This window comes from Mesoplodon densirostris, chromosome 6 (assembly GCF_025265405.1).
Source record: "Mesoplodon densirostris isolate mMesDen1 chromosome 6, mMesDen1 primary haplotype, whole genome shotgun sequence".
NCBI classification, from domain to species: domain Eukaryota; kingdom Metazoa; phylum Chordata; class Mammalia; order Artiodactyla; family Ziphiidae; genus Mesoplodon; species Mesoplodon densirostris.
Genome location: NC_082666.1, coordinates 122,255,817 through 122,270,305, shown reverse-complemented (window position 1 = coordinate 122,270,305; position 14,489 = coordinate 122,255,817). Strand labels below are relative to the sequence as shown.

Here is a 14,489-nt window from a genome sequence, read left to right as displayed (position 1 = left end):
GAAAAGGAGTTTCTTGTCTTGCTTTCGAAAATCAGAACTTTCCAAATTTACTTACATTTCTTCAATATGTGTTGAAGGACCAGCTCCACGGGTCTGGGTGGAAAAGGAAGAAAGTGCCGTTGAAGTTATTTCTTTAAGCATGGTTATTTTATGACCCTCCTCTTAAAATCCACCATTCTAGACACTTCATTGGATTTTCATTGGACACAAAGACATTTCATTAATGCTTAACGAAAGAAAAGACTGTCTTCCAATAATTCAATTTTTGTGTTACTCTTTAACTGATGAACATTATTACCAGCTAGCTTTTATTAGGATGGTTACGTATTGATACATTGCCCCTAAAATGTTCTCGCCTGACAACCAGAAGAAAGAAGTTTAAGGAGGAAGGTAAGTTTCAAAATAGTAAAACTTCCATTAACCCGAGCAATGAAACATGACTGTACACATAGGTTAAAAACACAATTGTTGGAGGAGGGGTGGGGAAGGGCTAGAAAAGGGTTTAAACCTAAATTGGCTAATTACACTGAGAAAATTCAGAACTCATGTAACTATTTAGAGCAATACATATTATGCTGTAATATAGTCTAGTCTTTTAACTATAATTTCAAAGCCATTTTAGTTGGAAATATTGTAAATTCATTTTCTTACGAAGTTTACCATCATAAATCAAGACTTGGGGTGTTTTCTCCAACTGTTCATTTCATGAATTGGAAGTAAATCTACCGCAAGTCAACCTTAAATCATCTTTAATATATGAAAATCCCTAGAATTTTTTTAAATCTCCAAGGAAGTATTATCATCTTTAAAATGTACAACTCTAAAAGCAGTTACATTACTTTTGGTATAAAGTAGCTTATGCAAGGATTAATTCTCCAAAACCCTTTCACAACCTTAGATTGTCAGCAGGAGTTCATGAGTCCTTCCTGCTGAGATTTTACATTAGGACAAAGAAGGTTTCCATCTGTCATTCAGCAAGATTACTAAGCCATTATTGTTACATTTTAATAATTTTGAGGTTTTTTTTTTAATGCTAAAAATGGGGCCATTTTCCCTCTAAAGCCATACTTTAAAATTTAGGAGATTTCTAAATTTAGGGGGGAAAAAAGTATGATAACAACTATAAAATCCAAATATTTAAAACCCAGTTAACTAAATTCAGCTTCCTGGTAAATCGATCTATCCTTGGAACTGTGAAATGGATCAAAATTTGTCACCAAGCCTCCAAATTCCATTAATTGCATATTTGTTTGATATCCTATTTGGTGATGTAGAAAATAAATTTGGCCTTTGCCCTTGAGATCTATGACAATGCTAAGGCAGGCTTCAAGGGCATGAAGCATATTGGATGAATTCACAGATCATGTGGCTGTGTTCATCTAAAAATTTCAAAGCATTTTTCAAAGATTTAATACCAACTAATAGAAATAAGCTACCAGAAATGCAGGGATGCTTAACCAGAGATAAGTGATTAACATGACAATAAGGGTCAGAAGTCTCAACTCCGCTTTCATTACTCCTAACCAAAGACCACATCTGCTTCAGCAACACTGTTAGAAACGTATCTCTTTCAGCAAACATGAAATCAATTGGACAATTTAAACAAATACCGTTCAAACATAATGGACTCTTGTTGAAAACTAGCCTCTCATTACCTTTACAGTGAGATAAGATTGCACTCCTCCGTGTCAGAATGGCGCTTAAATTATTCAGTGTCTAAATGAGATAAAATAATTTAAATGAGATAAAGTCAATCACTTATGTTCTATTTTTTAATGCCCCCTCTATTTGCAAGTATACTTTAAAGTTTATCCTCTTCCTTACCCTATCACGGATCTGACCACCTCCACAGAGGAGGCTGGGCGAAGCAGCCACCTGGTACTGCGCCACCTGGTGGAACGACGTTGCTCTTCATGCCAAGATGCTTGCAGATGTAATTATTTCACAGGACACTGGGCAACAAATGACTGGTTTAGCATCCTACTCGAGGAGAAATGCCAATCCCGGCTCTAAAAAGAACACATATTCAGTTACTTTTAAACATTTTTCCGCTCAGCAAATGTAACAGGCCTTCCATCCAACTGTACATGAAGGTTTAATTCTGTGTCAGATAAAACATATCTTTGGACAGCGTCTGTGCGATTGTGCTGGGAGATGTTTAACTAAGACCTTGAAAATAGTAGGGGAAGAGAGTTTAATGGTTTAAATCAAACTGCTGTAAAGCCACCCTACACTTTCTATGGAGTGGGATCTGACGGCGAAGACTTAAATTTTCTGTAATTTAAGAAAGAAGTATTAAAAATTAAAAGTCCACTTCCTCTGGAAAAAAAAACCCCACATATCTTTGATGCAGAAGTAGAGGAAACATTAGGTCTAATCTGGCTAAAAGGCCCTTACCTTTTATTCATTCATTCATACATTCATTCCAATCTATACTTATTGAATGCTGATTAAATGCTGGGGATTTTTAAATTATTTATTTATTTGGCTGTGCCGGGTCTCAGCTGCGGCCCGTGGGATCTTCCTGGCCACGTGCTTTATCTAGTTCCCTCACCAGGGATCAAACCCAGCATGGAGTCTTAACCACTGGACCACAAGGGAAGTCCCTATATGCTGGGATTTATTTATTTATTTATTTATTTTATTTATTATTATTATTTTTTTGTTTGGTACGCGGGCCTCTCACTGTTGTGACCTCTCCCGTTGCGGAGCACAGGCTCCGGATGCGCAGGCTCAGCAGCCATGGCTCACGGGCCCAGCCGCTCCGCGGCATGCGGGATCCTCCCGGACCAGGGCACAAACCCGTGTCCCCTGCATCGGCAGGCGGACTCCCAACCACTGTGCCACCAGGGAAGCCCTATGCTGGGATTTATTAACAGACGTTTAAATAAGATGGGATCCTTGACCATCATGAGTTACAGCCCAGGGGTAAATTAGGAAAGACAATCATGTGTTCAAATAAATGTAATAAAGAGTAGTGGATCTCTCTCTTTTTTAAATGCTTGTACTATGTAAATAAAACGTCCGAGGGCTCACCGCTGGGGTGAAACATATCTCTGTAAAATTTGGATCATGATATCCACTTTGCAGGACTGTAATAATGAAGCAGGTTAGTCTCATTCACATGCCAGATTATTTCTCATCTTTGTACTCCCATGACCTTTAGCACAGGGATTTACATCTTTTAACTCAATAAGTATCTACTGAAATGAGTTGAACCATGGGCCTAAATCTGCTCTAGATGGTTTTGCATTTAGCGGATTCTAACTACAATGTTTCTCCTTACCTTTCTGATGCTGTACAAGGCTTTCAAGAAAGAAGATGTTGGGCCTCCCTGGTGGCGCAAGTGGTTAAGAGTCCGCCTGCCGATGCAGGGGATACGGGTTCGTGCCCCGGTCTGGGAGGATCCCATATGCCGCGGAGCGGCTGGGCCCGTGAGCCATGGCCGCTGGGCCTGCGCGTCCGGAGCCTGTGCTCCGCAACGGGAGGGGCCACAACAGTGAGAGGCCCACATACCGCAAAAAGAAAAAAAAAAAAAAAAAAAAAAAAAAGAAAGAAGATGTTGTATATATACATGATGGAATATTACTCAGCCATAACAAAGAATGAAATGCCATTTGCAGCAACATGGATGGACCTAGAGACGATCATACTAAGTGAAGTAAGCTAGACAGGGAAAGACAAACATCATATGATATTGCTTATATGCTGAACCTAAAAAAAATGATACAAATGAACTTATTTACAAAACAGAAATAGAATCACAGACATAGAAAACAAATTTACAGTTACAAAAGGGAAAAGGGAGGGGAGGGATAAATTAGGAGTTTGAGATTAGCAGATACACATTACTATATATAAAATAGATAAACAACAAGGTCCTACTGTATAGAACAGGGAACTATACTCAATATCTTGTAATAGCCTATAAGGGAAAAGATCTGAAAAAGAAGTTACACACATATATATATGTGTGTGTGTGTGTGAATCACTTTTCTGTACACCTGAAACTAACAGAACATTGTAACTCAACTGTACCTCAACTTCAAAAACTAAATAAATTAAATAAATAAAAAATAAGTCAAGGAGGAAACCTGGAGGGTAGCAGACTGGGGAATTTTCAAACTCACACCATCTACTTTAGAGATCCTATATGGGCTTGGAAGAGTACCAATAATCACTTACTGCCTATAAATCAGCTCCTTTTAACACACGAGGAATCTAAGAGCTGAGACCAGATCTCAGGCATCCTGACTCAACCTCTACAATTATTGCATGGCCTCCTCTGTGAAAGTTTTTATGTGTGCATTTAACATGACATTCTAAGACAGCTATTTTCCTTAAACTCTTGATAGGTCTGTCAGTTTCCTCAAGGGGATCCTACCTAGCTAGATTTTAATTGCTTTGAATTGTGGCCTCAGCTATAGTAGTCTTAGCTGAGGTTTTAATGGCCAAGGTTTAAGTAAATTTAACAGATACACCAGTGGGTGTTCCAATTACATACAGCATTAAGGGCTTTATGTGAGGCTTAAAAAATATTTACTATTAAAAAAAAAAGGTCCACGTGCTGTGCAATTAACCAGCAGGGAAGATTTCAGTGTTCTGGAAAAGTTTCATATAAAAAGGAAGCTAGAAAAATGAAAAGTCAGGTTCAACACACTCCAAAGGAAGCTTGGGATTTGGGGGAACTCTTTGCTCTGAAACAGGTAAACTGCTTTGTATTTCTAGCACTGTTTGTAGACTGCATGCTATTGTCTGTCTATAGGGCACTTTATAAGAGCTAAGGCCAGGTATGGTGTCTAAAGAAACCTTGGCCTTCCTGATCCCTGTCACCTCCAGCCACAGAGATCCAGACTTTGGGGAATCGCAGCAGCTCAACAACCAATATTTGATTTTGTCTTTGGCCTCTTCCCCACCGGTGAAAATTCCTTTGTGAGAATTCCACATGTAATTCAATAATTCAAGGCTGCCTTGGCCACGGAGGCAGCTGGTGTGGAACCCCGTGCTTTGAAAAGCGTGGACTCCTCTCTCACACTCACAGATGGTCCAGCCAGCGGCAATGTGTGTCAGACCAGAGGACATATACTCGGCAAAATGTAATTAGCACCATAGGGTAGCCATTTAATATCAAGCAACTTATATTAGCCAGAGACTCCTAGTAGGAGCCCCTTTTCAGAGCAGATGGCCCGATTCTCTTTATCTCAGGACTGAAAACCAACCATGGGGTGGGGCTGGGGAATATGAAGACAAAAAGTGAATTTGATAAAGGAGGAATCCTGAGGTTTGGATAACCAAATAAATAATACACATTAAAATAGTTTAGTTCTAAAAAGCACTCAACATGTGAGTTTAAAGGAGTGATTTTGTCTCCAGTGGCTAGGAAACTCAAGGCAAGCAAGTACCTGCATGTGAAAACCATAGATGACTCCCACTTCCGTCTTCTGCCGGGTTAGTGACACCAGTGTTAGGCTTTTCACCAAAGAAGTCTTTGCTCAACCCAGTCTGGGTCTATTTTTATTGTCACACTGACGTTCCTTAGAATGGAGCCGAGTCCAAAACTTCTAGCTGGACTTATTCTGCTGACTCTCTGTGTGGTGGGCTGCTCCAGCCAGCACTGGTCCTACGGGTTGCGCCCTGGAGGAAAGAGAAATGCTGAAAATGTGCTTGATTCTTTCCAAGAGGTAAGTTTCTCTCAGCTTCAAAATGAGACATGGCTTATGTGATCCAACTGAATGATGCCAGCATCCTGTGTGCATCCAACAGTGCTACCGAGTCTTGGCTCCAACCTAGGTATTCTGGGGGAGATAGGGCGCTTCCAAAGTCAAGTCCCATTCCTGCTTTCAATTCAGACAGGGACTAATGGGACAAAGAGCAGGAATAATCCCTAGACGAACAAGCGCAAAGGGGTGTGTCGGACTCTGAGGATACAGATTTGCCAAAGGAATTAGAAACAAGTGGATGGAGCCAAGGTCTCTAGTACAAGATGATTCTTTGGGATTTGGAAAGAAAATCTTAGAACTCTGCCTATTTTTTTTTTTGTAATTTCATGTTTTAAAAATATCTGTGATATTAGGTCAGCAGTATATTTTTATAACATAAATAAGTATCCTTATCAAGGGTGCATGCTCTACAAATTTTTTTTTAAGATTTAATTTTATTTATTTTTGGCTGCATTGGGTCTTCGTTGCTGCGTGCGGGCTTTCTCTAGTGGCAGCGAGCGGTCGTTGCGGTGCGTGGGCTTCCAGTTGTGGTGGCTTTTCTTGTTGAGGAGCACTTGCTCTAGGCGTGCGGGCTTCAGTAGTTGTGGCGCATGGGCTCAGTAGTTGTGGCGCACGGGCTTAGTTGCTCCGCGGAATGTGGGATCTTCCCAGACCAGGGCTCGAACCCGTGTCCCCTGCATTGGCAGGCGGATTCTCAACCACTGCACCACCAGGGAAGTCCCTACAATTTCTTTTTAATGATATGGGCACTCAAGCAAAGAAGTTGGAGGCCCCTAGAGGAGAGGAGTTAGCAAGCTCAAGGAGACAAAATACATTCTGGAAAATATGCTGGATTTGATTCCATAGAAACTAGTTTTCAGTTCTAGTACCAGAACTGACACAGGTACTTGGGTTTTTTAATCTATAAAATGTGACTTCTTGGGGCCATGTGAGGATCACATGAGCGAAGCCATATATCTTGGCTGCTTAATCCAAAGAAATGTTAGTGGATTAATGAAACACAGTTGCTATTGTTTTTTAAGTTAATGGGAAACGAACCAGGCCCTAAAGGATGAACGATTCAGGGCTGGACACTCAGTATAGAGCTGAGAATGGGAAACATAGCTAGAGAAACTTAAAACCATTTAGTTTTCACTGAAAAGAAATATCTCATTTTGGAGAAATAATAAAGATAATATAGTATGAAACAAAGAAGCCCAGAATCTGACATTCCCTCTTCACAGACCATATGTGAAGCAACTCTCTTCTAGCTAGGACATATTTAGTAAAAACTAGAAAATAAGATCAACCTCAGTCATAACTATAAGCTCTTGTATTTTTTTTGTATACCATCCCGTCACAAGGCTTGAAGTGCTTCATTCTCATCAACTGTAGGGATAAAAATATCCTCTCTCCTTATTATGGCCCATTTCCTCCAGAACTGCACACCAATCTTTAGAAGTGTCTGACAGCATTTCTATGATCTTTTAAAGTCTCCATCCCAATTCTCAGCTTTCTCAGTCCCACAACCCCCTTGACTTCACTTCCCACACACAGCTTTTGGTGGAAATGGAAAATACCATTTCATTTCTGTATCTCCGTCTCCAAGAATCACATTCTTTTTTTTGCAGATAGCCAAAGAGGTTGACCAACCAGCAGAACCTCAGCGCTTTGAGTGCACCATTCACCAGCACCGTTCTCCACTCAGGGACCTGAAAGGAGCTCTGGTGAGTTACGGCATTAATAACATGGAGCTTTAGAGATGGATGGGTCCTGGGTACCACCGCTTTGGTCATCCACTTAGGACAAGCATCTCTAGCTACTGCAGGGCTGACTTTCCTGACTGACTGAATTCCTCCTGTACTGGGCCCTTGCCATTCCATAACACCCCTTTTCAGTGGTTAGACAGTACTAATGATTGGAACGCTTTTTCTTTCTTTCTTAAATTGAAATCTCTTTGCAACCTTTATCTACTAATCTCAGCTCTAGCCTATGGGATGACTGACAAAACAAGTTTCTTCCCACTGCCACATGTCAGTTCTTCAAGTATGTTCATCAAACTCTCTAGACTATTCTTCTCTCGGCTAATCCACACCTCTCCACTGGATTCTTCAACAGTTCTTGGTATAACATGGTTCTCCCTGGGAAATGCAGATATCAAAAATGGTGCTCTAATGAATTTTCTTTCTCTTTGGAATAAAAACTCCCAAACTAGTAATTTTATAATTCAGAGCCACAGATTTGACTTCCAGTTTTCTGATTGGACAATACTAATTTTTCAAATTCCCACCCAAAATGGAACTCCACTAAGCCAATGTAGGATTTTGATTTAAAAAAACGTATAAAGAGAATAGAATATAGAAATTGAAACCTGAATTCAATTCTGACGTTCTCTGAGCTCCATGGTCCACTTATTTACAGCAGTTAGAAGGCATTACAGTTAATTTTCAGCTATGCCCAGGAGCAGAAAAAGCCTGAATACGTCATATATGAAGATGAGCAATAGTTTTTATTTTCTCCACTGACTTCAATTTCTACACCCATAGGACAGAGAAAAAGTGGACAGACATATTTACTTCCTTTCTCTTTCTAATCCGGTTTACCTCATGATAAAACTAATAGCAAGCAGTGAAATTATCCAAACATGACATTAGAAAGACAGAATTGAGGCAAAGACTGTATTCATAACAGATGCATGGGGACTGCCCTCGTGGTCCAGTGGTAAAGAATCCGACTTACAATGCAGGGGACGTGGGTTCAATCCCTGGTTGGGGAACTAAGATCCCACATGCCTCAGGGCAACTAAGCCCGCGTGTCACAACTATTGAGCTCGCTCGCCTCAACTAGAGCCCGCGTGCCGCAAACTACAGAGCCCACGTGCTCTGGAGCCTGCACGCCACAACTAGAGAGAGAAAATCCACATACCACAACTAGAGAGAGGCCCACGCGCTGCAACTTAGATCCCATATACCACAACTAAGACCCGACACAGCCATTAAAAAAAAAAAAACCACAGACAAAAGGATCAGACCTTTCTTTCACCTCTGTCCTCACATCCTACCTTTAAACTATTAATGCAGATATTATGCTTATTAAACGACTTATAAAGACATGATCTAGCTCTCTAGCACTTTCTAGTGTGCAGAAACAAATGGATCTATTCTTTCTATATCAATATTTTAGAAATTAAAATGTTCAAACATAATGAAACTCAGCTCAGAAAAATCAACCTTGATATATTTGCTACTCACATATTTTTCAGGAAAGTCTGATCGAAGAGGAAACTGGGCAGAAGATATAAATCAACTGGACCAGGAAAACTGACAACACAAGTGTAATTCTGACTTTGAAATCTGTGACCCATTTAATGTCTGTACATTGTGTGAATTTCAGAAATTCTTATGCCAGGTTGCACATGATGAAGTGCTGTGTTGGGAATAAAGTGGCATAAATGTGAAGTCTGGCTCTAACTCAGAACTCTGGTCGGGGTGGGACATTGTAAGCCCCCAAAGGAGGTCCCCCAAGTGTGTCGACAGGGGGCAGAGGACAGGAGAGATAACACAAAGGCACCGTTATTGTGGACTAAAGGAATCTCATGGCTCACTTCCACCACCACCAACCTGCACCCTGAACCCGCAGGACAATTGGTCCCTGGCCAATACTGAGTCAGTCCCGTTTTCTGTGGGGTGGTAGCTTTCTCTCTGACCATACCCTACAGAAGCAAGATGGGGCCGTGGCCAAAGCTTCGCCGCCAGATTGTCTCTAATCTCTTTGAAAGTCAACCGGCACCTGAGAGAGGCCTTGGGGAAAGGAGGCCTCGTCCAATGCTCCTTCCGGCTCCACATGGTCCTTCCAAGGTCATCAGAGCGCGCGGTGCACACTGAGGTTTGGACCAAGGCCTAACAATAATAGCATTCACCTGTCTGAGCTTTTTGGTCTCTCTCTTAAGAAACATAGGGATTGCAGTCAGTTGAAGACAGGATTCAGGCATTCCCGTGTCCCCTGGTCAAACAACACGGCCACCGCGCACTCATTCTCCAGAATGGGCTAGACAGATGCATAAATATTTTCATGAACGTTTGTATCAGCCTTGGAAAGTAGATATTGTCTTCCCTTTAACATGAGGAAACCAGAGCTCTGAGAGTTTACGAGACCCACCTGGCTCTGCTGGGTTCCAAGGTCAGTGCTCCTGTAGGGCACCATGATGAGCAGCCAGTGAGCTTGGACTTGGAAGCCATTATTTGGTTACTGGGGCTCATGTGTCAACTTAGTTTTGCTGGCGACCATTTCTCCATGAGGTCCCAGACACTCTGACACTAGCTTTCTCATTTATTCTCATAATTCCCCAGTGGCTATGAGGCCCTTTGAAAAACCCAAATTTCAGATAACTTGCCTGAGGTCACAGCAACAAATTGTGCCTCTATTTGCACGGCAAAGGTCTAAGCCTTTTTTCCTCTTTTAATCAGACAGATGGAGCCTTCGTCCACGCCTTCAAAAAAGGGCAGGACTTGTGCTAAGGAATTTGAACAGGGGTCAGAAAACATTCTACAGGGGAGAAAACCCTTCTTTTTAAAACATATATTTACTACCATACGACAGTAGATTTCCCAAGTATCTCCTACTGAGGAATCTCTAAAACTGAAACAAAGAACTACCTCAGTTCCCTTTTAATAAAATTAGGCAGTGATGTGGTTTACAATCTACCTTATGTTTCTTTATGGAACAAAAGGCAAACCTGCATTATTTCATTAATCAATACTTACAAGGCAGAATAAGGGGCTTAAAGTCGCCAATCACTCAGGAACTATTTTTGTTTTTATAAAAACAATCTTTGGGGGCTTCCCTGGTGGCACAGTGGTTGAGAGTCCGCCTGCCGATGCAGGGGACACGGGTTCGTGCCCCGGTCCAGGAAGATCCCACATGCCGCGGAGCGGCTGGGCCCCTGAGCCATGGCCGCTGAGCCTGCGCGTCCGGAGCCTGTGCTCCGCAACAGGAGAGGCCACAACAGTGAGAGGCCCGCGTATCGCAAAAACAAACAAACAAAATCTTTGTGGTAGTTAACACATTACAAGAGGAAGGCCACACACCCATTTATTTCATACATCCTGTTGGGAACATCAGTTTTCCTTCACCAGAGCATGTCTTTGGGACAATTTCTTCAGAGGTAGGTGTGGGCCTCTCTGACTGGGATGTAAAGATGATGCTCATCCAGCTCCCCGATGCTGAAGTTAGAGGCTTGGGATGAACATGCTGAGTATCTGATTCTCAAATGGCTCAAGTGACTAAGGGGAAGGAGAGAAAATGACCACTTTATTAAAATTATAAACACTTTCCTGAATCTGAATAACTTCTAAGTAGTCCGAAACCTTTCAAAATAAAAAATGGGGAAACATAGCTTCAGAAAAAGTCTGCAGCCTTTCAAAATAAAGGATGGGGAAACATACCAAATGATACATTGTAATGAGACGAGTTCTCAAACATACATCGCTTTAAATGATCAAGTAACAGAAAGAACGGCTTGAAGATAGACCATTTTTAGCAAAAGTTTTAGAAGTTGTAGTATCCTCAAGGTGACTGGAAAAAAAGCTAAGAATCACTGCACAAGATAACAGCACGTACACATCTTGACAGTGGAAGATGCTCTAAAGTAGTATTTCTCAATGGGGACCCTAGATTCAAAAAGATTCCCAAGGTTTATTTGACTCAGAGTCTCTGGGGTCCAAGCCATCTGCATTTTTAATAAGCGTTCTGGTGATTCTTATGTACACAGACAGTGGAGCATCATTGCTCTGAAAGGCAATAAATTGCACATGTTTTAAAGTACTAGGACACGTTCTTTAAAATAAAAAAAAATCTATGCACCAACCCAGGACTTAAGACAGTGGTGCTATTCTAACCGGAGTGAAGCTGCCCCCTTTCCAATGTGACTCACCACCAGCAGGGAGTTTAGGAAAAGCACCTTGAACACTGATTTGCTAAAGCTGTTATTTCCTCTAAGGCAATGGCTCTCAACCTTGGCCTGACATTGGGATAACATGGAGAGATTGAAAAGAAATACTAATGCCTGGGTCCCACTCCCTTCCCTTGGAAATTCTGATCTAAAATCCATTCCCATCCTTTCAATGTAAGTTATTTGATATACCTTTTAACCTCTTAATTTCCCTTTACCTCTGCCTAATTATCTGTGGTGAATGAGTGAAGAAACAGGCCTTATTTTATACTTACTTATTTAATACTAATCGTATTAAATAAATTGTTGTAAACTGTCAGCTCAGATGCCAAGGGATGAATGGGGTGTGGGTGGAGGTGAAGTAAAAACCAAATAGTTTGCGGTTTTTATTGCTTCCAGGCAAAGATGACTCTATGATCCCACAGAACAAGTTTAAACAAATAGGACCAGTAATGAAATGAGACCAGAAGAGATGGTGGGTGTGACGTGTCAATGAGGAAAAGTCCAGGAACGAGTTCATTTCATTAATACAAGGGTAAGAATCAACTAAATACACAATAAACTTTAAAATACAGTTCCATTTTTAATTTAAAAAATAAATAACAGCAAATGTGAACAAAAGTTGTCTACTTCAACGCACATCTTAACTGTTCATGTTTGAAACCCGAGTAGTTTTACAAAATCAAGGCAACTGAGCTTTTGACAAAGTTTGGGTGAACAACTCACAAAATTTCACTACTGGATGAATCTGGGCAGCATATAAAGGAGACGAGCCTTAGGCTGGATTGTAGGAATCAGCCTGAAGTCATCAACTTGAAAGGAAACCTTTTTCCTTTTGTAGATTAGAACGGATGGTTCCACTCTCAACCCACCCAAAGAGCAACTTACCTTTTCCAATTTAATTTCACAATCCGACTTAGTCATGGAGTATGGACCTAAAAGCCTTTGAAGGAACTTAGTTTTATTCTGACTCTCTTTTTCATTCACTTAGAATAAAAGCTAGGGCTGAAAGGATTCTAAAAATCATGTAACCTCAAATATATATGATTTCATGAGGAAACTGAGGTCCAGGGACTGACTACAAATTGACCTGCCCAAAGGTACACCCGTCACAGTCTTGTTCTGTGTTGATGGTGGGGTTTTTCTCCCCTTTTCATTATAGCTGAGAAGTGAGGCCGTGTGAAGGGCCTTCTAAATACCTTTTATAAAATGACAGCATGGACACGAGGGAAACTTCTGTGGGGCTGGGAGTAGCCTGTGGATCTGAGAGGTGGCGACATGGGTAGACACTACTGTAAAAGTGCATCCACCTGTACATTAAGATTTGTGCCCTTGGGCCTCCCTGGTGGCGCAAGTGGTTGAGAGTCCGCCTGCCGATGCAGGGGATACGGGTTCGTGCCCCGGTCTGGGAGGATCCCATATGACGCGGAGCGGCTGGGCCCGTGAGCCATGGCCGCTGAGCCTGCGCGTCCGGAGCCTGCGCGTCCGGAGCCTGTGCTCCGCAACGGGGGAGGCCACAACAGTGAGAGGCCCGCATACCGCAAAAAAAAATAAAAAAATAAAATAAATAAAAAATTTGTGCCCTTAACTGTATGTAAGTTACGTCTTTTTTTTTTGGCTGCGCCGTGTGGCTTGCGGGATCTTACTTCCCTGACCAGGGATCGAACCCGTGCCCCCTGCAGTGGAAGTGCGGAGTCTTAACCACTGAACCGCCAGGGAAGTCCCAGTTATATCTTAATTTTAAAACAAGAAATCACCCCACGATCTGGGGGCAAGCAGAGGGGCAGGACCCTTGAAGCTTGGGAAGAGTTAGCAAAGAGAGATTGTTATCTCAGATCCTGCTTTATCGCTGGTTTTGTCTTAGGGATCTGAGGGTGGCAGTTGTCTTTAAGGGGTCTCTCTGACAGGGGAAAATGACTGTAATTCTGGAATCGAGGCATGACAGTAGAGGAGCGGGAGGGAACCCATGGCCCAGGAGCCTGATTTAGGGTTTCCCTTTCCTCTAACCCCACTCTCCTGCCAATCCAACAGCACACCGCAGTCCTTATATCCCTGGGCTGTTCCCTTAGAACACACTGGATCGCCACAGCCTGGGGGTCTAGGAAGGTGCCTGGCATTCAGTAAGAGCTTAATATATGTTGAATGAAAACAATTCTTGAAAAAAAAAAATCTCAAAGCAAGACAAGTCACCAGGACAGAGAGAGAGGAAAAAAAAGGATTAAAAAAAAAAATCCCATAAACCAACATCCACAAAGGTTGTGACAATTTGGGGGTTACTTCAATACTTCACAGTTCTTATTAAGGAAGATAAAGACCAATTGTTTCCTTTTTTATGCCCTGCCCCTCATCTCTCCTACGTTTAAGGTAATCCTAAGGCATTTCTTTGCAGTTTTCCTCTTTGACTTCAGGACAGACATTCCTTAGGATCTTTTGTCAAATGTAACTCTTTCTGACCTAATAGTTTCCCAAGGAGATGAACTGTCCAGTGTCCCCTGTGACCTACTATTCACAACATTACCTGGAATCCTTTGTACTCAGGCAGGAGAGGTCTAGGATTTCCATGGATGTGGAAAGGGAATCCTATGGGAAAATGTTACGTTAAAAAAGGGAAGATATTTGGGGGCTTCCCTGGTGGCGCAGTGGTTGAGAGTCCGCCTGCCAATGCAGGGGACACGGGTTCGTGCCCTGGTCCGGGAAGATCCCGCATGCCACGTAGCGGCTGGGCCCGTGAGCCATGGCCGCTGAGCCTGCGCGTCCGGAGCCTGTGCTCCACAACGGGAGAGGCCACAACAGTGTGAGGCCTGTGTACCGCAAAAAAAAAAAAAAAGGAAGATATTTGG

General features: G+C 42.1%; 1 protein-coding gene and 1 long non-coding RNA gene across 2 annotated transcripts; one reads left to right on the top strand and one right to left on the bottom strand.

Moving 5' to 3' along the window:
• Positions 1-55: 55 nt before the first annotated feature.
• LOC132492763 (uncharacterized) lies at positions 56-11,265 on the bottom strand. Its single transcript, XR_009532862.1, has 5 exons — positions 10,787-11,265; positions 5,403-5,634; positions 1,825-2,009; positions 1,656-1,716; positions 56-93 (listed from the first exon to the last, which is right to left on the bottom strand). It is a non-coding gene; the product is annotated as an uncharacterized LOC132492763 (long non-coding RNA).
• On the top strand, positions 5,443-9,000 carry GNRH1 (gonadotropin releasing hormone 1). Its single transcript, XM_060102588.1, has 3 exons — positions 5,443-5,681; positions 7,331-7,426; positions 8,962-9,000. The coding sequence occupies exons 1-3, from the start codon at positions 5,541-5,543 to the stop codon at positions 8,998-9,000; spliced, it is 276 nt and encodes a 91-aa protein (XP_059958571.1). The 5' UTR covers positions 5,443-5,540.
• Positions 11,266-14,489: the final 3,224 nt, after the last annotated feature.